A 27893-nucleotide genomic window follows, 5' to 3' on the forward strand; every position below is an offset into this window, starting at 1 on the left:
ATTGTTTTTATCTAAATGCTAGTACAGAATTTAAAGTAAATTTCCATCTGTGATTATGTCTGAAGGGAAGATTTAGGTTAAATATTAGGAAGAAGTTCTTTACTGCGAGCACAGCTCATCGTGTGTCCTTATTCTTCTTGTGGAGTCTGTATTGCTCAGTTTCAAGGGTGAGTATGGCCTGTAGGAGAGAAGATGTGAAAAGCAGAGTAAGGAAAACTCATGCAGGAATGGGATCTGCTACTGTGGTATAGCTTCCATTAGCAGAATAATATTATCACTTAAATTCCACTTTATTCTTAGAAAATGTAGGTATTTATAACGCCAAACTTTATTAAGTTAATACTTTTCAAAGAATATTAGATTCAAAGAATCTTCTGCACATCTTCAGTTGTAAAAGGAGAAAGGAAAAAAGCCATCATTTTTAAAACAAGTCCCCTCAATTCCTCTACGTGTAGTAGGTGTGAATATAGTACTTTTACTCACAGGTAGAGAATAGTTTTCTGTGGAAAAATAAACATTAGGGAAAGCATTCTCTAAAAACAATAAAAAAGCTGAAGCTGCTTCATGGCTGTGGGTGTTGCAAAGCAACCTCTGGTCTGTGGTTTTACCTCTCCTCCTGTTACCTGTGCTCTGGGGCACCACCATTCCCAGCTGCGCTTAGTCTGCGGGATGAGTGGATACAGCAGTGTGCATCCTGGAGGTAACCTAGAGCAAGCTGGCCGTTCTCGGGTTTGGGTTTTTTTACCCTAAATCCTAACTGTAGATGGCAGGACGTGCTGGGTGAGGAGGAGAGGCTGGCGCAGCTGAACGCGATATAAACCCAAGTGGGAAGGAGGCTGCTCATAAACCCCTTAGGTGCACAAGGCTTCGCAAGGCAGAACTGGCAGAGAAAAGGTAAAATGCAAGTTAAACTGGGTTATTTCTCCCTCTGTTTTAGTTGGTAACATCTTAAAGCTCCTGCTCGGGGCCATGTGGGAAAGCGGAGGTGCTGCGGGTGCGCTCGGTGGCTGGAGCGGGGCTGGCGACGGGTCCCTGCGGCACCAGGAGCGGGGGGAATGCTGGGCGGGCAGCTCCTTCACCTCCACCTCCTTCTCCTCTTCCTCCTCCCGGCGCTTGGGGGCCGGGGCTGCGGCTGCCGCCCCCTGCCAGCCTGGGAAGCGCAGGGGCGGCCGGGCGGGACGAGGAGGCGATAGCACCGGGGTGAGTGTCCGGGCAGGTGGGCGGGCTGCGAGGGACACCCTGCTCCGCGGGGTGCTGGGGAGCAACGGGGGGCCGGCGGGACACCTCGGAGCCCATGTGCTGGTTGGGTTGCAGGGAGGCGATGGAGCAAGGCACCCGAAAGCCTCGTTCATGAGCCGATGTCCCGTCCCAGGACCTGGTACTTAGAGGAGGTTGTGCCTAGCCTCTGTGTGTTCCGCCTTTGGTGCGGTAGCGCGGTGCTCCCCAGGAACATAAGTTTTGCTCCTGTGCTCGGTAATGCGGATTGGGTCAGGCTCGTCTTGAACAAGGGATGAATTTGTTCACGGTAATGAATGAATAGTGCTATGCTGTGTTATTAAAATAACAAAACCCCATCACCACCATGTAGAAAAGCAGCCCTGGCCCCTGCTCTAATGCTTTAATTGACTTGTTTCCAGCAGTTTTGAGGTGCAGCCAGGGGAAAAAGTGCTGAACTTGCCAGGGCAGGCTTCAGACAGGTTGTGTCTCACATCCTTAATGAAAACCCTTCTGTAGAAGACACAAAGGCAAGAACTGAAGGACCTGGAATGATATCTGTAGCCTGCCCAGGCTTTGGTACTTCACTGAAGAAATTAGAGAAGCCCCTGTCTTTGAGTACACATGATAGCAGGTTTTCCTGGCATGGTGCAGTGGCTAGAGAGGGACTCTGGCTGAGTCGTAGTTGTACTACAAATTCATGTACCTGTGAGCAAGTCACTTTGTCTCTCTGTATCCTGGCTTCTCTGTGTGTTAAAGAGGGATGAAGATGCTATGCCCAGAGACCTGGAGTGAAAAGCAAGGAGGTGGTGGGACCCTGCTTCCAAGTGGTGTAGGGAAATGTGAACAGACTAAAATGTGACTTGGAAAATGTGAAGGTGATTTCGCAGTGGCTTCTGCAAAGTTGACTTCTGTTTTGTTTGTATATTACTGTGAGGGTGGTGAGGCGCTGGCACAGGCTGCCCAGAGAAGCTGTGGCTGCCCCATCCCTGGCAGGGTTAACCACACCATCCTCAGTGTGTGCCCCTAAAGATGTTTGGATCTTCTGTGAAGACTCTAAGAGGACTAAGTGGATGGAATGACTTAAAAAAATCTCTTTTGACCCTATACCAGTTCTGCGTAAAACCTTCAAACCTGTGGAAAAGTCCCACTTTCTATAACTCTTTTAGGAAGGGGTGCACAGACTGCTGTCCTGAAAATGCATGCAGGTAACAGCTTGTATGTGTTTGCAGGAGTAATGCTGTGGAGAAAATTCCCAGGTTGTGGCTTGTCCCTGAGGCTTGCAGAGATGCAGCAGGAGAATAAGGTGTGAATTTGGGTTAGTGTTGTAAGAGGGGTGGGGTATGAGATGATCAGGAACATCTTGATGTCATGCACACTGAGGTGAGGACAGGCTGTCTCGCTAAACTGAATACCAGAGATGTTAGCTCTGCTGTAGGTAACCACTGCAACTGACTGGCTTGGAAAGGCAGTTCCTCTGCTTCTGCAGTGTTGGGTGTGTGGGGAAGGACAGACCACAATTTAGTTTCCTCAAGAGGGAGGCTCATCACAGCAATCTTTAAGTCCTTATTCCTGTTGTGAGGTTTGTCCTTCCAAGCCAGCCAGTAGGTCCCTATAGTTTGAGTGTTGGCTTCATTAGCAACCAGCTTGATGTCTTTGGCCAGTGGTTTGCTTCTGTTGCAGACAGCAAGCACTTCTTCCAGCCCTGCAGGAGTACGGGCAGTGTGGGACAGTGACACCACCAAGTGAAATAGCAGAGGTTTTCTTGTCTTCTAAGATGAGGTGACCAACCTAAGATCTTCCTGTCCCTCTGGAAAGCTTTTGGACAAAGGGACCTGTGTGGCATGGTGGTGTATCTAACGAATGAAGCGGGGAGATGTTGTCTTGCTGATGTGCATGAGAAAGGTGCAGGGAGCGCAGTCCTCCACCTCATTCTTTGTGAACCATTCACACCTGCACATGGTGTGGGCACATCAGTAGTTGATTCCCCTCAGGTGGGGATGTTTCTGGCTGGTGCAAGGCATTGTCAGGTCCCAGCTGTAGCCTCCATAGATTTGCACAGCGAGGGGCAACAGGGACAGTGACAATCATTACACCAGATCCCATTGCCTTGAATTAGTAGTTCTCAGTGGGTACGTGAGCAAGTTACCTGCATTCTTCATAGCCTCAATATAATTACGTTGTTTGCATATTCAGTTTCTTATGCTATTGGTTTCTCCTAAGACACCAAGTTCCCGCAGATCCCTGCACCCCTTTTCTCTGCCACCCCATACATTTCTTCCCAGTACCAGCATTGGCTGCCCGCTGCTGCACGCAAGTGCTGAGTGCTTGCAATGCTGAGGCAGGCTCCAGCTCCCCTGGGTGGTCTTGCATGTGGCATGCAGCAAAAGAGAGATGAGACATTCACAGAGACACTCCTGCTGCTCTAGCCACAGGCAAAGTAGCAGCATGAGCACTTCTGTCAAAACAAGCCACACAGTAAGTTTAGCACAAGCTCTGGGGGACGAAAAGTGCCTTTTGTTCCATAACTCGTGGGTCATACTGTAGCTGATCTGCAGTATATTGATTTTGACAGTTACCCATATGAGTGCTGCAAGATTAAGTCTCTTAGATACAGGAGCCCTTACTGCATGGAGAGTAAAAGACCCTGTCAGAACTGTTCCTCCATGCAGAAGCAAGGGGGGGTGAATAAACAAGCTGGTTTTGCAGAACATCTCACGGAAATTTAGTCTTGTTTATCACTTGAGGAGAAAAAGTGTCAAAAGTTTTAGGCTGAAATTTGTATCGTTTGTTTTAAGGAGAATTTAAATGTTTCTCTGTCATCTTCCTCCTCCCCCTGTTAGCTACCCCAGCTGGGTCAGTGCCTGTGGCCAGACAGAGGGGACACCCAGAGCTCCCAATAGGGATGACCCACTGCCTCCAAACCTAGACAAGAAGGAAAAGTAAAATTGACTTATGGAAAACAGGCCGAGGAAGACTGAGAGAGGAGGCAGCAAAACTGGCCTCCTCTCTTCACTCCCCACACTTAAACATCAAAGGAGCGCATAGCAGTGAGTCCCCTCAGCAAGCTGGTGCAACATGCTGCCAGGCAGACCAAAGGGAACAGGGAGTCCTTGCCTTGTTGAGAACATGCTTTAATGAATATGCAGTATAATCTTTCTGCTTTCCCCCCTATTATTAAATAAAAGGGGGACAGCTTGAAAAATGAGCTGGAAATGCCTTTTGTTGCAAGCCAAGTCTTTGAGATGAGAAGAGAAGGTAATTAATTACAGCAACTGGTAATTTTATGTATCTTCTACTTGTCCCAGGAGAAGTGTAACATTTGCCCCAAAGTATCATACACAATATCAACTGTTCCTGTAACAGACTGTAGAATCAGGGTGTGCTCATACAGGTATACACAGGATAGCATCTCGTGGTGGTGTTTTGTGCCAGGCAAGTTTAGCAAGGTACACGACATCAGCTGCAAGCCCTTTCTCTTCCCTACAGAGACACCAGCCCATGATACGTTTTGAATCCCTTCTCAGGCAGGTATTTGCCCTGCTGCAGGCACAGCTTTGCTGTTGGACCTGGGTCGACATCCAGGTGAGCAACCCGGTGGTGTTGGTTCACTGTGTTTTCAGATCAGGGTTTGGTTCTGTCTCTTTACTAAGAGTAAGGAAGGTGAGATATTCTGCAGGTGGTGAAAACCATGTTGGGAAGATACTTGTCAAGAGGAGCTTTTTCACCCTTTACCTCTCCCTCCCCTCTTGTCCCACTCCTCCAAAGAAGGTACATGTGATTACACTCTTACTTAGCTTTGCGTAAGTTGTGATCATATAGATGTGAGAATCTGGTTACAAAAAATACTACTTTTGACTAATCATGGTTAAAAAGATTATTTTGACTCAGTACTAATGCAGATATTTCTGAAATTCCCTTTCTAAATGGTCAGGAAGATAAAATGAAAAGGTCCTTCACTCACCATAGCAGCCCCAGCAAAGCTGCTGTCTAAAGGTCCTGGGCTAATGCTAATCCTGGGCTAATGCTGATGAGCAGTGGGTGATGATGTGGTTTTCTTTCAGTTCCTGCTGCTGGGAGTCTGTCTGGGCTGAAAGGCAAAGAATTCATCCTGCAAATTAGTTGATGTAAGCCCAAGATAAGGCCAAGCTGTAGAAACATCTCGACCTGTCAACGTTTTGTATGAAAACAACCTGAAATCCCCTCACATCTGGTTGCAGGCAGAGGCTTGTCCTCCTTTGGGTGTTGTGTGCTCTGGAATTAGCTGCTAGACAGAATGTCCTCAGGGCATGGCAGAAGGATGACCTTACCTCTGTGGCATGTGCCAGGGCTTGAAGCTACTGAGGGGCACAAGGGCTTCCTTGATGAAGGCATGTTTTGTGTTTGCCCCCCTTTACTTAAGCAAGCTTTGGATCTGTTAACTTGGCACTGTTAATTTGGGGGTGTTGGGAGGATGTGTTGAAGAGTGATGCTTGTAAAGCAACTGGTACTGGGTAAAGAGCCGCAAGACACAGAGCACTATTGTGTCTGTAATCCCTAATGATGCTTTCCCATGTCTCCTCTTCATTATGGTGCAGGTAACTGAGCAGGGCCTTGCCTCGTCTGATGTGAGGGGTGTTGAGGTGCAGGAAGCTGCATGGGCTTAATGGGCCTTTGGTCTGACCATTTGGTGTCTGGGGTGAGTGTTAGAGGTTCCCCTGGCAAAGGGAAGGGTCCGAGATTGATGCTCTAGTGCAAGACAAGACTTCGGGTGTCTCACCCGCTCCTCTGAAGAGAAAAGCTTGCCCAGAGGAGAAGTTTCTATTGCTGAAAGCTTGGCTCGTGTCCTGGGGTTTAAAGTTTTACGTGTCACTGGGAATTTGCCTGTGTGTTGGTGGGGTCTTCCCACCTATGGAAGCGCAGGGGGTGCTGGCACCCAATCTTACAGACTGGGGAAACTGAGGAAGTGAGATGCCAGCACAGAACACTAAATCCAAGGTCAAACAGTGGGACAGAGAAACCACTGCTTGGCACCTTTCTTAGACTAAGTATGTTCCTTCCTGCAGGAGCTAATGTACAGATGTGCCCAGGACAATACCAGTTGAGGGTTGGACTGGGACAGACAGTGTGGGAATGCTCCATGAAGCCATTTCCTGACCACCACTGCCCTGACTAGTGAGGTTTGCACATTACACTTGAAAAGAATTGGCATCTGGAGTGATGGGAATGTGCCTATTTTGGTGATTTCACTAACAAGAATCAGTTCTTCCTACCTGCTTATTAAATATATCATTTGCTGTAGAGGAAAGTCTTTCCTGAGCAAAAGCCCTCTCTATTTGCTTGGAAAAACACTTGGCTACTAGAGCTGATTATCAAGAAATGCTTTTATTTGTCCATAACTGCATGAAGAAAATCTGCTTTTGTAACGAGAAAGGAAGAGACACAGCGTGAATCTGGTCAGATTTGCTCTAGTGAGTGCACCCAGTGCTTTTAATCTGGAGAAAAAATAAATATACATGTTTTAACTAGAAAGCCAAGGCCTCAGCCAGACGTGCTTGGTCTAAATGTGGGCATGCTTGAAAGTGTCACTGAAGTCCATCTACAACGTGATGGCAGCCTTGCTGATTTCAAAGGAGAAATGAGCAGAAAACTGACTTTGCTGGACAGTTGTACATAAAAACATCTCCCCAGAAAGCCAGCCCTTGCAAGATATAAGGCATGAAAGAGCCTGTGGCTGAGTGTTATTGAAGACCTGCAATGATGGGCTGCAGCGCTGGCCAAGGCGGGGATGGATGGTGGGGTTGGGGGCACATGGCTCTGCCCCATGCTTAGTGAGCCCCCAAAGGAGCTGTGTTTGGCTCCCTGAAGGCAGTGGGGACCCGGATGGGACTTGGCTTTGAGAGAGAGGTACAATGACAAGGAGGAAAGGACAAGGAGAGCAGAGGTCTGGATGGCCACGGAGGGAAGGAGAGGAGAGAGGCTATGTGCTCCCTCTGCTTCAAGCCTGCTTCCTCCGGTCTTGCTAGGGAAGGAGACGAGCGCACAGGGAGACTCTTTTCTGTCTTTTCCTCATTTTGCTGTTTTTCCTTCTATTTGTTTCCCACCCTCCTCCCCAGGGTAGGAGTTGCCTTTGCCCCTCAGAACTCATCTGAACTCATCCCATGAGATAACCAGCAATGAGATGATCAGCTGCAGGTAAAGAATCCAGCTTTAGGCATTGGATCAATATTCCTCTCCTTTATTTTTCTTTCAGATTTGTCACCATGATCCTCTTGTTGTTTGAGTCCATCTGCATTTTCCTGCTTCCCCAAGGTATGTTTGAAGTTGTCATTTTTCATCAGTGGTTTCTGTTTCGGATGCTTCCCCGGCTCCGGCTGGAGTTCCTTGTTCTGAGGAACGAAAGCCCAATCAATGCCTCTCCAGGACGTTTGCAGATAAACCCCTCAGTTTCACAGAGAAGGGGAAAAAATAATACCTGGAGAACCAGTTTTGCTGAGAATTCAAACATCTGTATATGTGAAAAGCTGATTGATATGGAAAAAGCTGGCGTTTTTACGATATTAAAAGTTCATAAATGTCTCCAGTGCTTATGACTGTAATCTTTGAAGCCTAAGCCTGGCCTAGCTGTCGTTCTTGCACCGTGTCCCTGCATGCAGTGGGCAGACGACTGTCCTCCTCTGTGCTGGAGTAGGGTCCCTGGCATTTTTCATGCTCTCTGTGTCGCTGCCAGAAGGAATTTCCTCCCATGGATACACATTATTGCAGACATGAAATCTATACAGTAAACCAGCATTTCTGCTGCTGTAGATTAAAGCCGGTGTGTGTGTTTGTTTGTCTTTATTAAGGCAGTTCTTAGTGTTGATGGGTGATTGTTTGATCCCACAGTTTTGCTGGTGTGGGGTATACAAGAAATTCACGCTGACCAGGAGATGGTTAGCAAGATCTCAGCTGCTGGCCAGTGTAAGTTCATTTTTAAAGCAGGTTTTTCTATTTTCTGTATTCCTTCTTTCTTCATTTTATTGTTGTTTTCTATATTTATCTATCTGTTTGTTTGTTTGTTTATTGGACCTTGTTCAGTCTATAAGGCCCCTGCAGTGGTCTGGCAAGCACAGCATTGTAGCTGCTTCTGCCCTAGCCTGGTTTTCCCCCTCACTGCTCTCCTGGGATGCAAACTGCTCTGTTTTTCCCATATTGGTTATTTGCCAACTGGCTGTTGTTTCTGTCAGTTCCTTCAGAGCCTGTTTCAAGCAATCCTGGTTTAAGGAGCTGTGTTTAATCACAGACTCGATTAGACCTCTCATGTGGCTCATTTGTTCAGGTGGTGAAGCCAGCACCAGCCACAATGCAGCGAATAGGGATGACTGGATTCTGGATGCCAGCAAACCATGTTCACCTACAGCTCCCTTGACATACACTCAATTGGTTACTCGGAGACTGTATCATGCATTCTCCTGCTAGCCATTATTTTCTATTGTCTGCCTGCCAAGTGATAGATTACATGTTTTCCTATGCCAGGCACGCCCCCATCCTTAGCACCAGGTGTTCAGCTCAGGCTTTCCATCCTGATGTGCTGTATTTGGATGTTTCTCACTGATGCACATCACCAAGAGCCCTTTTGTGGGCTGCAGACATAGAGTCACCGAATGGCTTGGGTTGGAAGGGACCTTAAGATCATCCAGTTCCAACCCCCTGCCACAGGCAGGGACACCTTCCACTAGACCAGGTTGCTCCAAGCCCCATCCAACCTATCCTCCATGTCTCCATGCCAAGCCTACAATGGGATGGAGGTACAGCAGCTTCCTCTGTGCATGCTTAGGCAGGCAGCTGCGGTCGGTGGCTGCACTGAGCACCCAGGTTGTTGCATCTCCACATTCAGACCAGCAGCGAGGGCAAGGCTGACAAGCCGGGACAGAGCTGGTGGGTAGGCTGTGCTCCAGCTCATCCCCAATGCAGTGCTCCAGGGCAAGGCTGGTTGCCCCGTTAGAAGAACCAGTGACCCAGAAGGGAATGCTTTATAGCTTTCAATCCCTCATAATCTGCTATTAGAAAACCCTAACTACAAATTCAGGGTTTTGCTAGCAAAAAACCTGGCTGGGCTTAAACCACGACAGGGCTGAACCAGCGCAGGTCAGAGCAGGAGTGCATGTGGGCTTTGGGTTGTGTCTGTCCTCTGCAGATCTATTTGTCTGTATTTTCTGCTCTCGGCTGTCTGCTTCCAGGCAGTGAGACTAATAAGGTGCAGTTTCAGAGCGTCTATCTTTTTCTTCTAGTGATGCAGTGCTCTGCTTCATTAGATGTCCTTTTCCTCTTGGACGGCTCCTACAGCATTGGCAAAGGAAGCTTTGAAAGGTCTAAGCACTTTGCAGGCAAGCTCTGTGATGCCTTGGACATCCATCCAGACAGGGTGAGTGCCAGGAATGTCTCATTTTAGGTTCAAAAAGCTTGGCAATGCATGGAAAGGCCAGTGATAACGTGATGAGTGAAATTGCAAAATTCAACCTAGCAGCTACCATGGGGTCAGAGTATTTGCCTAGAAAGATGAGATGGAGGTTTGTGAAGTAGTGGGATTGGAGGGCACTTCTTGATTCATCACAGATTTTAAGCAGTTCCACTTGGTCTTGAGAAAAAGACATAATCTTTCAGGTTAAAGATTATGATTTGGGTTTTTTTACTGATTTTTATTTTGGTTTGGATGCTCATAGATTAAAATGGTTGGCTCTTTGTTGTTTTTCCCTGGAAAGTTGCAAAGTTAGTCTCTGGGAAGTTAACTGCCTTTCTGTACAGATGTAGATGATAAAGTCTGTTTGCTCTGCTTCTCCTAGAAGGTCTCTGTTCCAAAATAAGCCAAAAAGGGCTGAAGGGGAAGAGTTCATTGCAAGGCAAAGGCTATATATTGAGGCGTTTGGGGATCTGTATGCTGCATTAGTTCTCCAAGGTATCACTGCACTCCTCACCTCCTGGTGCTCACCAATGAGAACACAGAAGTGGCCATCTGGGACTGTCAGCTGGAGCTCAAGCAGCTGGTGTTTACAGATATCCAGTATAAACCACACTAAGATGAATGGACAAATGTAGCTATACCATGTTCTTCCTTGTCCATTCTTATCCCAGACCTTGGTTCAAATCGAAGTCTAATTCTGGGTGCTGTATCTGCAAAGAGTGATGGGAGCTGTGCCGCTGTAGCCACAGTCTGGGCTCCTTCAGGTCTTACCTGCTTCCTGGAGCCATCCTTGAGGCACCTCTGGGCCCAAATGGCACATCCCAGGGTTTGAGGAGATTTCAAGTCAGATCCAGCTGCAGTTCCAGCTGTGCATCCAGTCCCACATCACTCTGTCCTAGCCAGAGGCCTTGGAGCTGGCTGGGATGGTGCTTGTACTTTATTCCCTGCCAGAGCCTTTCCAAGTAAATGGCAGGTCTTTGGGAAGGTTGTGGTAGGGATGCAAGGTCTCTGCATAGCAGGAAGAGGAACCTGAGGCAGGACAGAGGGTAGATCTGGGCCTGCTGCAGCTTTGGGAACCCTCGGTCCATGTCTGATTCTCCAGAGAGGTCTCGGAGCAAAGGAATGGAGGCAGCTCTTGTGTTTGCTCCTGGTTCCCACGGCAGGGGTACTTAGACTTGTACTCAAAAATCTACTTCGGACCAACTGCCACCACTGCTCCAGGTCCTAAAATCAAAAGCTGCTGCTCTGCCCCTGTTGAAGGATCCTTTGGAAGCTGAAATCACTATTCCCCTCTGTCATTTTCTCATGTAAGAAATTTTTCACCCTTCAGATCTCAGCTTACAGCCACACAGCACAGGGAGCTTTCTGCAGCCTGGGCAATGATGATAAGGAGCCACAGTGCACAAGTGAAGCTTTGAGAGATGCTGGGCGGCTTAGGTTAAATGGCCATTCCCTTTTCATGGGTCATAATAAATTGACTGAGAGTAGAGACTTTGCATAGAATCATAGAATGGTTTGGTTTGGACCTTCAAAGGTCATCTAGTCCAACCCCTCTGCAATGAGTAGGGACACCTTCAACTAGACTGCAATATAGGCTTAGGTAAAAGAATCTGAACATTTAATATTTGCAGATTTGGTGGGTTGATTTATTTCTAAATACCATCCTTCCCCTAGCATTCCACTTAATCCTCACATCGACCGGACTGAAAATCAGTAGTTTTTTCACCTTTGAAGTTGTCACATTCCATAAAATTTCTTGTCAGGCTTCAATGAAGTATCCTGATTGTATTGCCCAATACATACAATTTAGTCTATTTGCATTTCCAATGACAGAAAACAGTTTTAGAGGAGGTAGTGGAAAAATAATTGGTTTGTGTTGCCTGCTGTGCTTGATGCCGGAGGGAGCTGCTTTTAATAATGGAAAGATTGCCTGTGCAGTGTACAGCTGCCTTGGTATAAAAGGTGTTATTTATGAACTTAGTGCGCTTGAGGCTCCTCGCTGCTCTGAATGGATAAATATGGATCTTGAGCTGCCTGTGACTGCAGCAGAGGCTCACGTTGTTTGCAGATGAACTTTTTTGCCTTGTTTATAGTCTGCATAGGTAATTCTGTGGCCTGTGCTCCTTTTTGAAGTTCATTGAGAGTGCCAGTGGCTCAATATGAAAAACAGAGCTTGTCTTCCCAAATCTGTAAATTGACCAAAAGGGTAAAATTCTCACAGACACCTTTCATAATCTTCAACCTTTTCTTTCAGGTCCGTGTGGGATTGATACAGTTCAGCTCAACTCCCCACCTTGAATTCCCACTGGATTTGTATTTAACCAAACAAGAGGTGAAAGAGAGAATCGAGAGGATTGTGTTCAGGTCAGCTTATTTTACACCTCTTCTTGTTTTTGGGGCCATGAATGATCTCTGGACTGGGAGTTTGTTGAGGTCTGAACATCACCTCTGCTGTGCATACACCAGAGTGATGCCCTTGGGGAGGAGGGTGGATGGACACTGTGGTCCATAATCCACAGTCCGCTAAAAACATGCAGCATGGTCCAGCTTTGCCAGTGGAATTTTATAGGAGGGAAAGTTTTCAGTGTCCCACTATAACATGGTAAATGGGGAGAATTTTCCATGATCCTCCTGGTGGGTTCTTCTGGCCATTTGTGGATAACATGCTTCCAGGGAAAGCAAGTGTGGCATTTCCACATGGCTGAGCAAAGGCAGAAAAGTGTGTATCTTCATGTTTTTGGTGGTTACAGCTTGCTTTGTCTTATGAGGTAGTGATGAATTCCTGGTCCCCAAATATCTGTGCATGTGTATCTGCTGATTTCAAGAGGATCGGGTTTTTGCAGGGAAACTTTTTTCTTGCTGGATGTTAAGACTTGGATGCGTTCCCATGACCTCAGGAAATGGAGCCAGAAGCCCAGAGAAGCTTTGTCCTTAGAGCCTCTCAAAACCCAAACTTTTCATCTCTAAGAAATACTTTTCAATCTACAAAGGATCTGACAACCACCCCAAAATAACACTTGTTTTGATGACAGCTGAGGTACTGGTATGGCCTGTGGGTGTCTACTCCTTCTTCAGCTGATCTGCATTAGGGGTAAAGGTTAGGTCAGCATTTCTCATGGATGTCTGCTGCTCTCAGCATGATGTACATATTGCAGGCAAATGGGATCACTTTTGATTTTTTCAAACAAGACCAATTGGCTGATTTTGTTGTATTGCTTTTGACAAGTTTATCAAATCAAGAAAACCTTTCATGTAAGGTTACAGGAAAATCTTACAGAAAACAAGTTACACTCCTCCTCTTTGGCTGTTGGCTGAAAGCCTGTGAGAGCAGAGGAAATGGAGCAGTGTTTTGTGTCTGGCACTGAAATTCCTTGATGACAACACATGGATGCTGACAGATCAAACAGAAAGAATGACCTTGTGCTTGGCTGTTCCATCTAGTTTAAATGAAAAGCTGACATTTCAAAGCAGATGAAACAGCTACAGATGGATTCCAGTTGGCTTCTGAAAAAGGTGGGTGTCTGACATCTCGGTTGAGAGGCTTCTTGATGTGCTTCTGATGAGCCTTTGGCCAGCGAGGCGCTTCTTGACTTCAGCCCAGTGCTCCAGGCATGGAGCTGAGAGCGCTTGAAAGGAGGCAGCACCAGACTGAAGTGAAGCTTCTGTGATTTATTTGGAGCCTGCTGGTCTCTGTCTGTGAATCCCATCCAAATGGCTTTTGATTCATTGGCCAAATTCAACCAAATTTGGCAGTAATCTCAAAAGCTAAATTTCTTATGATTTTCTTTCATGCAAGTCAACAGCTGGTTACAGGAGAGAAAGCCTCTTAGTGCTGTCCCCGCGGAAAGGCAGCAGGTAAAGTCCAGATCTCCTCCAGCTTCAGAAAACCTTTATTGGAGTAATGCCTTGAACACACACCCACTGTGTCAAAAAACAGTGAAAATTGATAAGAAACTGAATTTAAGGAGCTTTAATGCAGAGACTCTTTATTAGCTTTTTTTAATCCTCAGGGCTCACGTGGGCACAGGTTACTGAGTTCATCAAGATTCTGTCATCAGACTGACTATGCACAATATATTTTCTCTCATGCACAGCACTTTTCATTGAAGCATCTGACAGCTGCTGACATCTGGTCAGGAAAAGGCAGATTTGGACATGCTGTGAACACAGTATGAAATGAGTAGGAAATGATGAACTTGGGCATGATCAAATGCTTTTCTTGAACAAGTGAATCAGGTGCTAAAGCAAAGGATGGGTATTCAGAAAGAAAATAGGGTGTGTTTGTGTCAACACAGCTAAAGGACAACATGATGCCTTGAAGAAATGAATGATGCTTGTGGTTTTGTTCCCCTTGCTTGCTCTGGATGGCTATAAAAGCAGCCCTAAAAGGCAATTATAGGAAGTGATTTATAGCACAGCTCCTTGGTAGAAGTAGAAGACAGCTGGAAACATCTCCTTCGATCTCATGACTTAATTGCCAACAGGTCTGGAGCATGTACCCAGTGAACTGGGCTCTCTCTGGCATCAAATGTCCAGTCAGACATGGCACATTACAGACCTCTCGCCTTGTGCAGATGGAGAACTACCAAGAATGGAAGAGGGAGACTCACATCAGTGCAGAATTTACCCCTTTGAGATAAGCAAATGTTTATTCCTCCAACACCAAAAAGAGTTAATGAGTTGTAGGCAGGGGCCAAAGCTGGTGACAACAGCTGAAGAACTTGCATTGTGGGTTGCCCTTGGTTTTTATAGGGGACAAAAGGCTTTTTTCCAGTGTATTGAGTTGAAGCAAAGTCATAGCCTGGTGCTGACCGGATGGGAAACGAGGTGGTTGATGTGAAGCTTGAATTGGTTGCATCAGGGGCTGCCTGGGAAGCCTACATCTCCAAGTGTAGGAGGTGGATGGGGAGTTGGGGCAGCTGAGGCTGCTTTCACCTTGGGGTCCAGCTGCACAGTCCACCAAACCTCACCCTGCAAGGTAGAGGTGAGACCATCTCCTGCCTCCTCTCTGAGGTCTCTGTTAGGTTACCCATGGCTTTTACTTTAATAAAACTGCAGTGTTTGGCTCACAGTGTCATCATTCCTGCCTCAGCCTGACAGAGATGATAATTTTATATATAATTCTGGTGACATTTCATGGTACATAGAACATGGATGGAGCCTGGTCTTGAGCAGTCTAGCAGTCATTTAAAGTTAAGTCTTGAATGCAGAGGAGGACAGTCCCTGCCCCACAGAGCTCACTAGGAAGAAATAAGAACTAGAGTAAATGCACAGCTCATAAAAAGCACAAGTTGTTATTCCCCTCCAAGACCCCTGTGTAGGTATAGCACTCCCCTTTTTATTCCCTTCTGCTTTATCTTCACACTTGCAATGAGGGGCTCCTTCTCAGTTCATGTCCAGTATGCCATCACCAAGAGACCCTTGTGCTGTGCAGACACTGGCCATAACCCTGCCTGTGGTGAGCATCCCTGCTGCCAGAGGGACCTCCTTTCCTTCCCTGCGGCTCTGTGCTGGTGTGCAGCATACTTCAGACAGCCAGCTCCAGTATCTACAGGCTCAGCAGGGCAATAAGGCTCTTAGGCTAAGAAGGCATCCAGCAGTCAACAGATCTTATTCATTAATAATCTCACAATAAATGAGTCTCAGGATTTCTAAAGCATCTTTGACTAAAGCTGTTCTCTGGCAACCTGTAGCTTATTTTGTACTAATACTGCAATCAAGGTTGCTTTTCCTTGGGAGTTATTGCACAGCTGCAAGGCTTGATGCCTGCCATTTCCTAATGCTTAGCAGCAGCGCATTTTGCCTGCTGATTTATGTCACCATCAGCATGTGTCCTTGCTGGAATGTGCCCCCTTTAGTACCTGAATCCTGATGTGGGTTTAGTACTTTGCTACTGAGAGGATTGCTGAGTATTGAACTAATCGCTTTCTACCTCAGAAACATTCCCTTTTCCAGGGGAGAATTCAAGGGCTGCCAAATTATGGAGGTAGCTGATTCCTTGCACTGCTAGAAACTGCTTTTTGGGGGGCCAGGCAAGAGGGAATAGATGGTTTTGTGGAGAAGGACCCAGAATCAGCGCTCAAATCTGCTTCTTTTATCTTTGGTCCAAGATAACATTTTTCATTCCTTCAGAGGTCAGCTTGTGCACCCCTTCATCCTGCTCCCCAGATTCACTTATTTTCAGGACCATCCCACCAGTCAGCTCTTCAGAGCAGATTTTCAGACAGGACCATCTGATGCTTTTACAAGTCTGTCCCCTCATCTCTTGAGATCCCACTCACTTGTAAGCAAAGGGTGGCAGGGCTATCTCCATCCCCTTTGAATGACATGTATTGGAAGAAATTCTTGACAGGCGAGACACCCAGACAAGCTCCATGATAGCCCAGACCTGAGGGCTCCCAGGCCCTGCAAGGACTTCAGGACACTGCTGAGTGCAGACAGTATGAGGAGTAAGGCAGCTTTGGCATGTGAACCACAAATGTGCTGTAGCAGGTAGGTAACTTGTGCCACATTTTAAGTGCCTTGTGCTTCTTCCAGGTGATCCCATCTCCAAAATGAGAACTGATAGGTACAGCTTGTGTGAATATCAATGGCTAGTGCACCTCCCCTATCATACCAGTGCTACTGACAGGCAACCTAGCAGATGAGAGTATCACTTTTGATTGAGTTTATCATGGTTTTAGACTGCTGGAGCATCAGGTGGCTTTTCTTAACATTTACTTTCCACACATAAAAGGCACTGGTGAAGCCCTGAAGAAAGCATCCCTTGTGTCCAGTCCTTCTGAGTTTCTAGAGATACAGTAAGAAGCTTTCTGTATTTGTGTTTTCAGGAGCAGGATGGACAAATGACTTTTAGTAGAAAATCAAATTAACCTGCAGATAAACTATGGAGAAAAAGGCCATGACTCTGCACACTGCTGGACTGCAGACTCAGTTACAAGCTGGGACACATATCTCCCTGTCTTGCTCTTGGTCTAAGAACGGCAGAAGGTTCCATGGAGGGAAAAGGATGAAATGTGGCAAGGATTTATAGCATCTTTATGCATCGAAAGGAAACCACTTTGAGATGCTGGTGTTTGTTCATTTTGCCCGCTTGTACTGTGTTTCTGACTGGAATACGAGAGGTTGTGATAAAACAGCTCTTCCACACAACTCTTAAAGCAGCAACTGCAGCTTTCAGAAGGAAGACCAGAAGCAGTCGAGGCATTTGTCATAGCTGGAAATAAAACTCAAATATCTGAGAGCTCTGGTTCTTGCTCCAGTTACAGAAACACACTGCTGTGTTTTGGAAGTCTTCTGGAGACCATTCTGGGTTGGAGAGGAGGGAGGTAAGGGTGAGTAGATGTGGCCTATTGATAGGGAGATGACAAAAATGACAGAATTAGACATCTCTGTGGATGTGTTCTGTGGCAACAGGCAGAAATGCGCTAAGTTTCCCATTATTAGAGGGTGGAAACTTGAAAATCAAATGGTAAATTCAACAGCAGGACAAGAGCTTTGACTTTCACTGTTCTGATTTTATCTCCCTTCTTTCTAGAGGTGGGAGCACAGAGACAGGTCAGGCTCTGAAGTACATTCTCCGCAAGGGATTCCCTGGTGGCAGAAACTCGAGTGTCCCTGAAGTCCTGATCATCATTTCAGATGGCAAGTCCCAGGGCAGCACTGCGATGCCTGCAATGCAGGTGAAGGAGAGACAAATTATGGTTTTTGCAGTGGGAATCAAGTTTCCAAGGTAAGAAACTTCCCATAGAGTGGGAATTGGAGGCCCAGCTAGCCAAATGGCAAGTCCTAGTGAGCAAGGGGTGGTCTTGTGCTAGATGTGAGTTTTGGAAAGAGAAAAGGGGGATTTGTGGGGTAAGACAGGCATGGAGGAAACGCTGTTTTGGTGACTGGTACAGAAGGAGGACCAGAGTTGGTGAAGGAAGCTCTCTCACTGAGTTAGAGCTATGTGACCACCTAAGATTAAACACAGGGTGTTTGAAGAGTGTCATTTATCAGTTCTCTATTTGCTGCACAGGGTCCGTTTTGATACTCAGTTCTTTGGGGATAACTGAGTGGTTGAACCCCTCCTTGCTCTGCAGGTGGGAAGAGCTGCACATGCTGGCCAGTGAGCCCACGGAGCAGCACGTGCTCTTTGCTGGGGATGCTGATGATGCTGCCAACGGCCTGTACAGCACCCTCACTGGCTCTGTCTGCAGCACCACTGCTCCAGGTAACCCCATTCTGGCTCCGTCTTCATGCCCATGCTTTGAACTTGGACCGTGTCACTGAGTGAGGAAGATGAGGCGGTGTCAGAAAGCATACAGGGGAATTAGGTGTTGCACTCTGAGTTATCCTGCTTCTGGTGTCCAAACTGAATGGCATGCTGGTGGCTCCAAGTGGTGGAATCACCATCCCTGGAAGTGTTCACAAACCGTGTAGATGAGGCCCTTAGTGACATGGTTTAGCGGTGGTCTTGGCAGTGCTGGTGTAGAGATTGGACTTGATGATATTAAAGGTCTTTTCCAGCCCAGCTGATTCTATGATGAAGGCACCAAAGGGGCTGAAAAATTGTCATTGAACCCTGAACTCAGCAGTGCGAAGCAAAGGAAGCTCACTGAGTAGTGAGCACACCAGAAAGTGGGGCAGGCTGGTGAGCTTGTCAACAGGAAAATTCTCTTCTGGGGTCTTTGGAGGCTCTGTGAATCACTGTCTGGTTTGCTGCTGGCAGGTAGATGAGGAGGACTGACCCATTTTAGGTGGATACTTCACCACCACACAGACTTCATATTTTTGTGCATTAATCCTAGTTTGCATTTGTCCTTTGCTACAGGCTGCAGAGTTGAATCCCACCCTTGTGAACGCAGCACCCTGGAGACTGTGAAAGAGCTGGCTGGAAACTACGTGTGCTGGAAAGGCTCAAAGCAGCCAAATGCAGTGCGGGCTTCACTGTGCCCTTTCTACAGGTGAGTTGGACACCCAGAGCTCTAAAAGTGAGTGGGGCTGAGAGAACATAAGAGAGACAGCAATGAGGCTTTTATCTGACCTTGACTGGTGCAAACGTGGTCTTTAGACCTTAGAAGAGGCTCTCCCTGCCCTGACCATTGGCTGATCTGGGAAGCAAAGGGTAAGAGTAGGAGCTGAGACAAGCAGAAGATGATTAGCGCAGAAGCACCATGAATATTAGAAAATGGGTTTGGGATTGGTTTCCTATCTGTTGAAGTGAGAGGCTTTGAAGTTTGCATCTCAGTACTCTGTACTGCAGAGGGTTTCTAGATCTGGCTCCCTGTATTGATGCTAGTTTTGTTTTCATCTGCTCAGGCTTTCTTCCTTACGGAGAAGCCCCTTTTCCTTTGCTTGGCTGCCCTGTGGGACATGGGAAGGACTTTCCTATGGAGAGGCTCCAGTCACTGGGAAAATACCCCCCAGTCATAGTGCAGCAGTGCCAAAACTGGGATGCACACAAAGAGCTGCATTATCAGGACAATGGCAGTGAGCTTTATGAGGAAAATGTCCTCTTGCTCAGGGAGAGGAGGCTGGAGCTGAAAACCCATAAAGCATGTCAGGTCCTTCAAATAACATTGTCACTGCAGTTGATATAGCAGGAGAAATGCTTTAAAAATGAGCTGTGAAGGGAAAGGCTGCTTCGTGCTCTTTGCTGATAAAAACAGCTGAGTGCAAGTGGTGGTGTACAGAAATTGGCGGGGGGGGGTGTTTCCCCTTTGAAGAGATGGTTTGTGTGTTTGTTTTAATACCAGGCGGTCAGATTAATGTTTGGAAATCACCCTGGATCTGGGCTGTGCGTAACGGCCTGTGCATGGATATACTGGGGGATGACTGTATGGATTATTTCAGGCCTGTCCTAATGTCTGTGAGTGTTTCCAGATCCTTGTACCTTACAGCCAGCGTGGGAAAGCAGAGCAGCTTGTGGCTTGCCTACGGCATCCCAAAAGCGATGGTCTTGGCCACAGTTGCTGCAAGTTTGAGCAGCCCTAGCACAGAGCACAGGAAAATCAGTGGCATAGTGAAGCTGCAAGGTATTGGGGAAATAGAAACATCATTAACAGGGATGAGAAAAAGCAGAAATCATTTCCCTGTCAGGAACCAGTGTTACCTGCCTTCTTACATGTGGCAAATTACATTTCTCCTCCAGAGTTCTGGTTTTTTTCAAGTCACCTTAGGGAAAGGAAATGATGGAAGAAGCTAAAAGATCCCACTGGGAGGCTCAGCTGAAGGCTGAGGATTTCTTCCCGGTCTAAACCTTGCTCGTCCACTAGTTACAGCTGGATAAGTTAGACGCCAGAATTCATATTGAATAACAAATTCTCACTGCTGTGAATTTTTCCTTTCATTCAAATTTAGAGTAAAAACTGTAACATCTTTTCTGTAGCAATAACAACAAAATAATTTGGAGCCTAAAAAATACATCTAAATATTTAAGTGTAAAACATCAATATAGAATTCAAATCCAAAAGAGTAGATTTGGTGAAATAATTTTTCTTTTGCCTCCTCACTCAGAATGGACATTTTCTTTTGAAATACTTGTTTTGAAAAATGGTGTTTTCAGAGAAAATTTGTTCCATTGAAGCACCATAAGGTCAACCTAGAAGATACCTTGTTAATCTTTAAATACATGATAAGTTTTATTCTTCCTGTTTCAGATGGAAGAGAGTCTTGATAAAACACCCATCCAGATGCTTCCGAACTGTATGTTCAGGTAGGATTTAGCCTTTTACAGATTTTATTTAAAAAGCAGGAAAGGTAAGAACTAAAGAATAAGAAGACTAAAATAACTAAGGAATAAAAAGAATGAAAGTGAAGGTGCTTTACTTACTTTCATTCCTAAAAGTTTTGTACTGAGTGAGAAAATGTCATCCTTAGCAAGCAGTTGATATTACATCCATTTTTTTTTTGTGCCATGGGTATCTATAACCAGGAGCTTTTTTGGATTAAAATATCTCCCCGTCATTTCTCCTTCCACTTGAGGAGCCAGTTAATCCTCACCTGCTCGTGTCCCTGGGGCAGAGGCTTGCACTGCTTCCTAATGCCTGCAGGGAGTCACGGCTCTCCAGCTAGGGGAGTGTGCAGTGAGATGCCTCCAGTCATTCATTTGGTACCATGGTCAGTTTAGCAGGGAACCTGGCCCTTGCTGGTTGCCAGCCTGTTTTTGTGACTGTGGGAATAGCTGTGGTGCTCCAGTTCTGCCCTTAACCCCACATTTTTACTGGTTCAGGTGACAGTGGCTTTATTTTCTTTCAGTATAACATTGCCCAAGCAGCAGGCCAGACTCTGATCATTTCATTGCTGGTGTAAAACTGACTGGGCTGTGTGACCTTTAGCAACCCTGTATTTACACAAATGTAATTTCATTGGTGTTATTCCAAAGGAAATGAAGAGAGCTCGTGGTCTGGTTTGCTTTCTTAACACTGCCTGTTGGAGAGTCATCCCAAAATGAAATTGCCATGGAAGTGAGGGTGCACGTGACCCTACGTTAGTTCAGACTTTGCAGCAAGAGATGCCATTTCCACTGATGGCACAGGGTGGGAAGGGGCAGGCTCCCTGTTGACTCCCTCTCTTTCCTTTCCCTGGTCCCATTTAGATCCTTGTGACTCCCAGCCATGCCAGAACGGGGGCACGTGTGTCCCAGAGGGACTGCACAAATACCACTGCCTCTGCCCGGTGGGGTACGGAGGAGACATCCACTGCGGTAGGTGTGAACCTGCGCTCTCCCTCTTTCCCTGTTGGTTGAGTCCTGCCTTTGCGGTGTCTGTTGCATGGCCATAGGGACAACTGGGGTTGGGCTGCAACCTTTGGGCTTCTCTCCAGAAGACAGGCTGTTTTCTCTGTTCTATGATTCTGCAAGGGTTGGACGAGATGATTCTTGAGGTCCCTTCCAACCTGGTATTCTATGGGTTTCTTGTGCTGGTTATGGCTGTGTCAGTCCCAGTGACTGGGTCTCGCTGCTCAGAAACCTTGCGGATATGGAGAGCACCGATACCAATAATCTCACCCTGGTGTGGCTGCCTTTGGTTCTAAATGCAGGTGCCATGTGAGCAGGAGAACAGAGAAACAGGGACAGACACATAGGTGTGGCTGTTGGTTCCTTCCCTGCACACATGGGCTGAAGAGGGATTCCTGATTTTTGGGGTCCAATGTAAGAAACCGAAGAAGGTCCCGATCTCCAGGAAATGCTTTGCGCTTGCATCCCCCAGAATCAAAACTCCCGCTTTAAAGTGTCTCAGGATGTTACAGATGAGGGTCTGGTGCTTGGACTCTCCCTCCAGAAAACTCAGAATGTTTTTCCCAGAGAACTTAGAGAGAGGAGTTGTCATTTCTAGTTTGAAGTTTGCTATCCACAAGTTCAGGATTTCCCCCAGACTCTCATAGGCATTTCCTGTCTCTGAAGGCTTATGTGGCATCCAACCAAAATAAAGCACAGTTCTGGCACAGTTGTCCTCCAGCTTATGGCATATAGAGACTGGCAAACCATCTAGGCTGCTGGACACCGTGTCCCTTCTCCACACCACAGGGCTTTCAGCAGGCACCAGCTGAGGTCTTCCCATGTTTGTCTTGTTGCCCTGCCAATGATAAATTGGTGTCTCCCTTTTCAGCACCAAAGCTGAGCCTGGAGTGCAGCGTGGATCTCCTTTTCCTGGTGGACAGCTCATCGGGGGTCACGCTGGAAGGGTTCCTGCGCTACAAGGCATTCCTCAAGAGGTTCCTCCTAGGAGTGATGGGCCAGGACTCGCCAATGAACGTGGGGGTGGCCCAGTATGATAATGGTGTCAGGATACCCATTGAAGTGGGGCAACACAAGGATGCAGTCAGTCTCATGAAGAGCATTGATGCTTTGAATTTCAGTGGAGGAGGAACCCTGACAGGCAGAGCCCTGCAATACATTGCACGGCACGGTTTTAGGAGCACCCCAACCTCTGCACACATGAAGGATGATCTCCCACGTGTGGTTGTCTTGCTCACTGACTCCAAGTCTCAGGATCCGGTGGCAGAAGCGGCTAAGTACGTGAGGGACCATGATCTCTTCTTGATCGGTGTAGGCAGCAGCTTCATGAGAGCAGAGCTGATCAAGGTGACTGGCAATCCAAAGCAGGCAATTGTCTACTCTGACCCCCAGGACCTGTTCAACAGGATCCCAGAGCTGCAGAGAAGAATCTGCAGTGCGGACTATCCTGGAGGTAAGACTGTGATACAGGCATTGCGGGATGAGTTTGTTAATCCACAAGGAGGTCTTTTGAACAGGGGACGAGGGAAGGATGGAACGATGAATGTCCTTCTGGGTTTTTTTGCGTCAGTCATAGATGCAGGGACTAACCCTCCATCCCTGCTTTTTCTGATGGGTCTGTAGCTATTGGTGTGACAGGGTTGTAGATCACCCTCCAGTAATCAGCAGTGATGAATTTTGCCCACCGTTTTCCCCCTTGCTTGCTTTTGGTCAGAAATGAGTACATACATATTCTGAGAAATAGCATGTTTGCACTCTCTTATCCAGGCTGCCAGGCGCAGTCTCTTGACTTGGCATTTGCGGTGGATGCTTCATCTGGAGTTGGCCTGGAGAATTTCCTGCAGCTAAGAGCCTTTGTCAGGAGCAGCTCTTCGCACTTCAGCATCAACCGGGATGTCACCCAAATTGCCCTTGTGATCTATGGCAGCAGAGCTCACACCGTGTTTGCTTTGGACACCCACACGAGCAATTCTGCTGTCCTCCAAGCCATCGACCAGGTGCCTTTCCTCGGGGACTTGGGCTCTGCTGGCAGTGCCTTGCTGCACGTTTATGGTGATGTGATGACAGTGCAGAAGGGAGCAAGACCTGGCGTCAATAAGGTAGTGGTGCTGCTCACAAATGGAGGTGGTATGGAGGATGCAGCTGCCCCAGCTCAGCAGCTGAGGCACAACGGCATCTTGGTGTTTGTGGTTGTCATTGGGGATGCGCAGAGGGACATGCTGCTGAGGGTTGCTGGGTCTCCCAACTACCTGGTCCACATCTCCTCCTATGAGGACCTGCATTATTACCAAGACCTCATCATCGAAAGAATCTGTGAAGGTGAGAGAACATCTCATCCTTTCTCTTTATGCTGGTGCCACCAGGCATCGTTATCATAGGTTTTCTGATGCTTTACCAAGTGAGCTCAATACTGTCTTTTGCCTTTTACAGGTAGGGAAACTATGGCATAGAGATCTGGTGATCTGTAGGAATAGGAACCAACTGGACTGAGTCCCAAGACTCTGTCCAGTGAGTGAGACTGGGCTTAGTGTGAGAGGCTCTTTCCAGCCCTGCCAGGCCTAGGTTCTGCCTTCCCTGAGAGAAAAAGAAGTTTGTTCTTTTTCTGAGGTTGCTTTAAACCTGTAGAACTTGCTGTGCATTGCCGTACCCCATGCAGTGTTGCTGGGGGGGTTAAGGCGACATGTTTCTGCAGCCAACAGCACAGAGTGTGAGTGCCTGTGTTTGATGGAAATCAGCTCTTTAGAAAGGATAGCAGCCCTGGTTTGCAGACATTAGTGGTGGTGAAAGCGCTTCTAGTTAAAATGCCATGCCTTGTTTCTCATTCAAAATAGTCTGAGTTTAACATCTATCTGTTTGCTTTTGTTATGTTTTAACTCGTTTGTAAGATCAAATGAAGAAGCATGTTGAGCTTCAGCACTATCAAAGGTCCTTTTCATCTCTGGGCATGCCCGTGGCTCCTTCAGGGTTAGAAAGAACTAGAGCACTGCCTCTTTGGGGTGAGAAGCTGGTCTCCTGGCAGGCTCTGCAGACGGTTTCTACCTGGAGCTTTTCAATGTGCTCCTTTTGCAGTGGTATTTTCAGCTGTGTTATTACAAAAACAATGTACTGTACCATGAAATTAACTACAACGCTACAGATGAAGGGGAAAAGGCGGCAAGGTTCAATGAGTCAGGGTAATAACATATCATTTCCTGAGACTGAATTGCTGCTTTCATTTCATGGGCAGGTAATCACCGTTTGTACTAGATAGGCTGGGACCAAGGGTGATGTGGAGATAAACCCTTCATTCAGTCTTCTACTCCCAAGTCCAAGACTGAATAACAGAATCATTGTCTGTGAAAGGACTTAAAAGATATTTATGACTCATGATAAAAGTATTTGAGAAACAGACCCTGCCTCTGGACACCTGCAATATCATATTTATTCTGAGGCTCAGCTGAAGAGAGACCATAAAAAAGCAATCTGAGGGCTAGCAGAAAAGATCCCAAGCATTAAATATATATGAATCTGATTAATGGAAACACAAACTCTTGAGATCATTAAAGGTTATAATCCCTCAAGTGCAAGAAACTTATTTCAGATGATACTGTGTTAACAGTAGGCTTGAGTTCAGAGAAATGGAGTCTGGGTGGAATAGTGTGATTCCCCCAGACAGGGACCGCGAGGTTATGCTGTGGAGCAGCCATGGAGGAAGTGGTGGATGCATAACATGTGGAGCAGAGTGCTATGGAAAAGCTCTCTGGGGAGCAGCCAGCACCTGGAAGATGAGTGGTGTGTCCAAGAGGTCTGGCTTTCATTTGCCAGCAGCTCTACCAACCCACAGTGAAAACAGAAGTGTCCATCTCTGGGGATGTACTACCAGGCAGGACACCACCTGAGATGTCCCATGATGACAGAAATGTTGTTGAATCCAACCTGGCTCCATATAAAATCAACAGGAACTAAAGATTAAGATGTCTCATATCTAGGATTTGACTCTCAAAAACCTGACTTTCGATGACAATCTTGCCAATCTTAGGCGCAGGTTGAGAGTTGATGCACACATGTCGTTATCTGTACAGGGAGAACAAGTGCAATGTGTGGTGAGCTGTGGTAACCATCCTGATGGATAGGGGATAGAGTTAACATCCTTTCCTTCTCCCTCTTTTCCTACTCCCTCTGTGCTTTTTCTACCACAGAGCAAAGAGCAAGGATAGCAGCTCCAGTCTCTACCCCACACAGTTGTTCTGCAGAGGAATTTCACACCCTTACCAACACTGCAGTGGTGTTGCCAGCAGACTGGAAGCAAATCCCTCTGGGATGCTGCTGCTTAACCTAATGTATTTACAGGAAGGCAGCATGAAACATTGCCAGCCCTGCTGACAGCTGGGCTCTGTGGTGTTAAGAGGGTTGGGAAAGCTGTCACATACTTCACACGAACAGAGCTAATAACAGCTTGGGCTGTGGTTGCAGGCTTTTCAATCAAGCCTCCTAGAAAGAAGCACAGAAATGTTTCCTGTGCTGTTTTCCATTCATGCCACCTCTGCTTCCCAGCTAACTTCTTGTCCTTGCTCCTCGCTAGTGGTAACTCGGGTCCTCTCTAGGGCAAAGTGGGGTTTGGACTCCAGTGGTGTTTGGGGTTGTAAACTGCTTGGAGCAGGGCATGCGTCTTGCTCTGCATTGGCTGTGTCTGGATGTGGGGGCTTAGAGGTGCTCACATGTTATTGCACAGCTCTGAAGATGCTCTGTTTTGATTTTCTTTGGTATGCAGCCTAACATGCTGTCACACTTTTAAAATTTATTAAGAATGTTCTCCTCCTCTGTTTTTCCTCTCTCTAGGTTAAACACAGAGGAGTTTGTCCTTTATGTCAAAACAGGGTTGTGAGCTTGCACCCTCTGCCGTGTTAGTGTGGTTTTCCAATCCCACTAGGCCTAGGTCACATCTTTTGATGTCTGGGGTAGATACTTGTGGTTACTTTTGCAGCATTCCTGATGAACATGGACATGTGTCCTAGCTGTTAATACTCTGTAGATGCTCCTGAGCCTGCTGTTCTGCTTGTGTTTGTTGCAGAAGCAAAAAGCCCTGTGAACCTGTGCAAGCCCAACCCATGCATGAACCAGGGCGTATGTATCCTTGGACCTGAAAGCTACCGGTGTGAGTGCCACGGCTGGGAAGGACCCCACTGTGAGAGCAGTAAGCATCAGCAGATAGCAACCACGGCAGACGCCATCCGTTCTGCCCAGCCCCTCTGAATGGATCCCACATCTCCACCTCTCCCTCGAGCAGATATGTGGCTGTAACTCTTGGGCAGCTGCTTAGTGGCTGGGTCTTGGTGCTGATGTGGCCTCTGTCACAATCCCTCCTTGACTCCCAAGGTGGAAATCTCTGGCTCCCTTTTAATGTGAGGGAGCTGCCTCTGTTGGAGTGTGCTACACCACACCGCCACCCTCCCACCCATATTGCTTTCAGTGCTTTCCATGGTGCAAAAGTCTCCCCATTGCCTTCCTCCTCTTCAGCTGGGAGGCAATGGCCAGGAATCGGTGAGCCTCTGGCTCTCCAGAGGTGTTCCTGTGCCTATAGTGGGAAGTTCTTAGCTGAGTGGGTTTTCCCTTGTCCAGTGTTGTGCTCTTTGTCTGAGCCCAGGAGTTCTGACCTCCACTCCATGGCCTCTAACGTATGACAGCTTAAGAGAGTCGTTGCTTCTTGGGTTGTAATGGACTGAGTGTGATATTCTCCCTTGGTCTGAAAGCCCTTATCCCACTTCCGTGCTTCTCTTCTGCAACAGGAGTTCTCCGGGGTGATTCTCCACGATCCCCAGTCCTTCCTCCGCACTCCCATGTGCAGTGGCTTCCAAGGGCTTTGCAGCACTTCTCCAGAGCCCCCCAGCACACCAGAAGACATGTGGATCATAGACACTGACACAGATGCACTGAGCGCTCCAGTTCTCCATCCAAGAACTCTGAGTGCCAGCACAACCCAGCAAGCTACTGCTGACCCTGGCAGTGACTGAGTTGCTCCAGCACAGGGAACGTGCCGAGGCCATTCCCAGTTCTTGCATTGCACAAACTGGGCTTCCCAGTGCTCTCTTTCTTTTATAATTGCAGTAAATATTTGTGTTTATGTATTTATTATTGGCATTTTGCATTTCCTCATCCAGATTCTGGTGCTGTGTGATTATAATGGACTTCTTGAGAGATCTTTGAGTTAGTCTAAAAATATGTAGACGTTTGAGCAACGCTGGAGCTCCTGCTGAAGGGGTATAATGTAGGTAGTGCACTGTCAGGTGCTGGAGTGAATGGATTGTTACACACAGGAAGACAAATAAGAGGAAGAGGAAGGATGAATGAGCCTCTATTCTGTTTTCTAAGTTGTCTGTGCCGCTTTCTTCTCTGAATTTATTTGAAGCGATTGAATATGGTTTAGCTTCATAGTCATTTTGTAAGCATTTGATAAGGAGAGGTTTGAAAAGCATGGGTTTGGCAAGAGCATTTAATGGTTTATGCAGCTCCAAAGCAGAGCTGAGACAGGCAGTTTTTCTGTAGATGCATTGACTGATTTTC

General features: G+C 47.0%; 1 protein-coding gene across 2 annotated transcripts; it reads left to right on the forward strand.

The window, feature by feature from the left end:
- The first annotated feature begins 860 nt into the window (after positions 1-860).
- On the forward strand, positions 861-27512 carry VWA2 (von Willebrand factor A domain containing 2). 2 transcript variants are annotated; one of them, XM_030488461.1, is made up of 14 exons: positions 861-894; positions 7448-7506; positions 8080-8154; positions 9465-9598; positions 11889-11998; positions 17172-17366; positions 17716-17846; positions 18447-18579; positions 20275-20330; positions 21213-21320; positions 22225-22806; positions 23121-23672; positions 26404-26526; positions 27119-27512. In XM_030488461.1, exons 2-14 carry the CDS (start codon positions 7458-7460, stop codon positions 27250-27252), a joined length of 2382 nt encoding a protein of 793 aa, XP_030344321.1. In that variant the 5' UTR covers positions 861-894; positions 7448-7457; the 3' UTR covers positions 27253-27512. The 2 variants fall into 2 exon arrangements, with proteins under 2 accessions (XP_030344321.1, XP_030344320.1); XM_030488460.1 differs by lacking the exon at positions 861-894 and adding an exon at positions 1163-1200.
- The last annotated feature ends 381 nt before the right edge of the window (positions 27513-27893 follow it).

This window comes from Strigops habroptila, chromosome 5 (assembly GCF_004027225.2).
Source record: "Strigops habroptila isolate Jane chromosome 5, bStrHab1.2.pri, whole genome shotgun sequence".
Lineage (NCBI taxonomy): Eukaryota > Metazoa > Chordata > Aves > Psittaciformes > Psittacidae > Strigops > Strigops habroptila.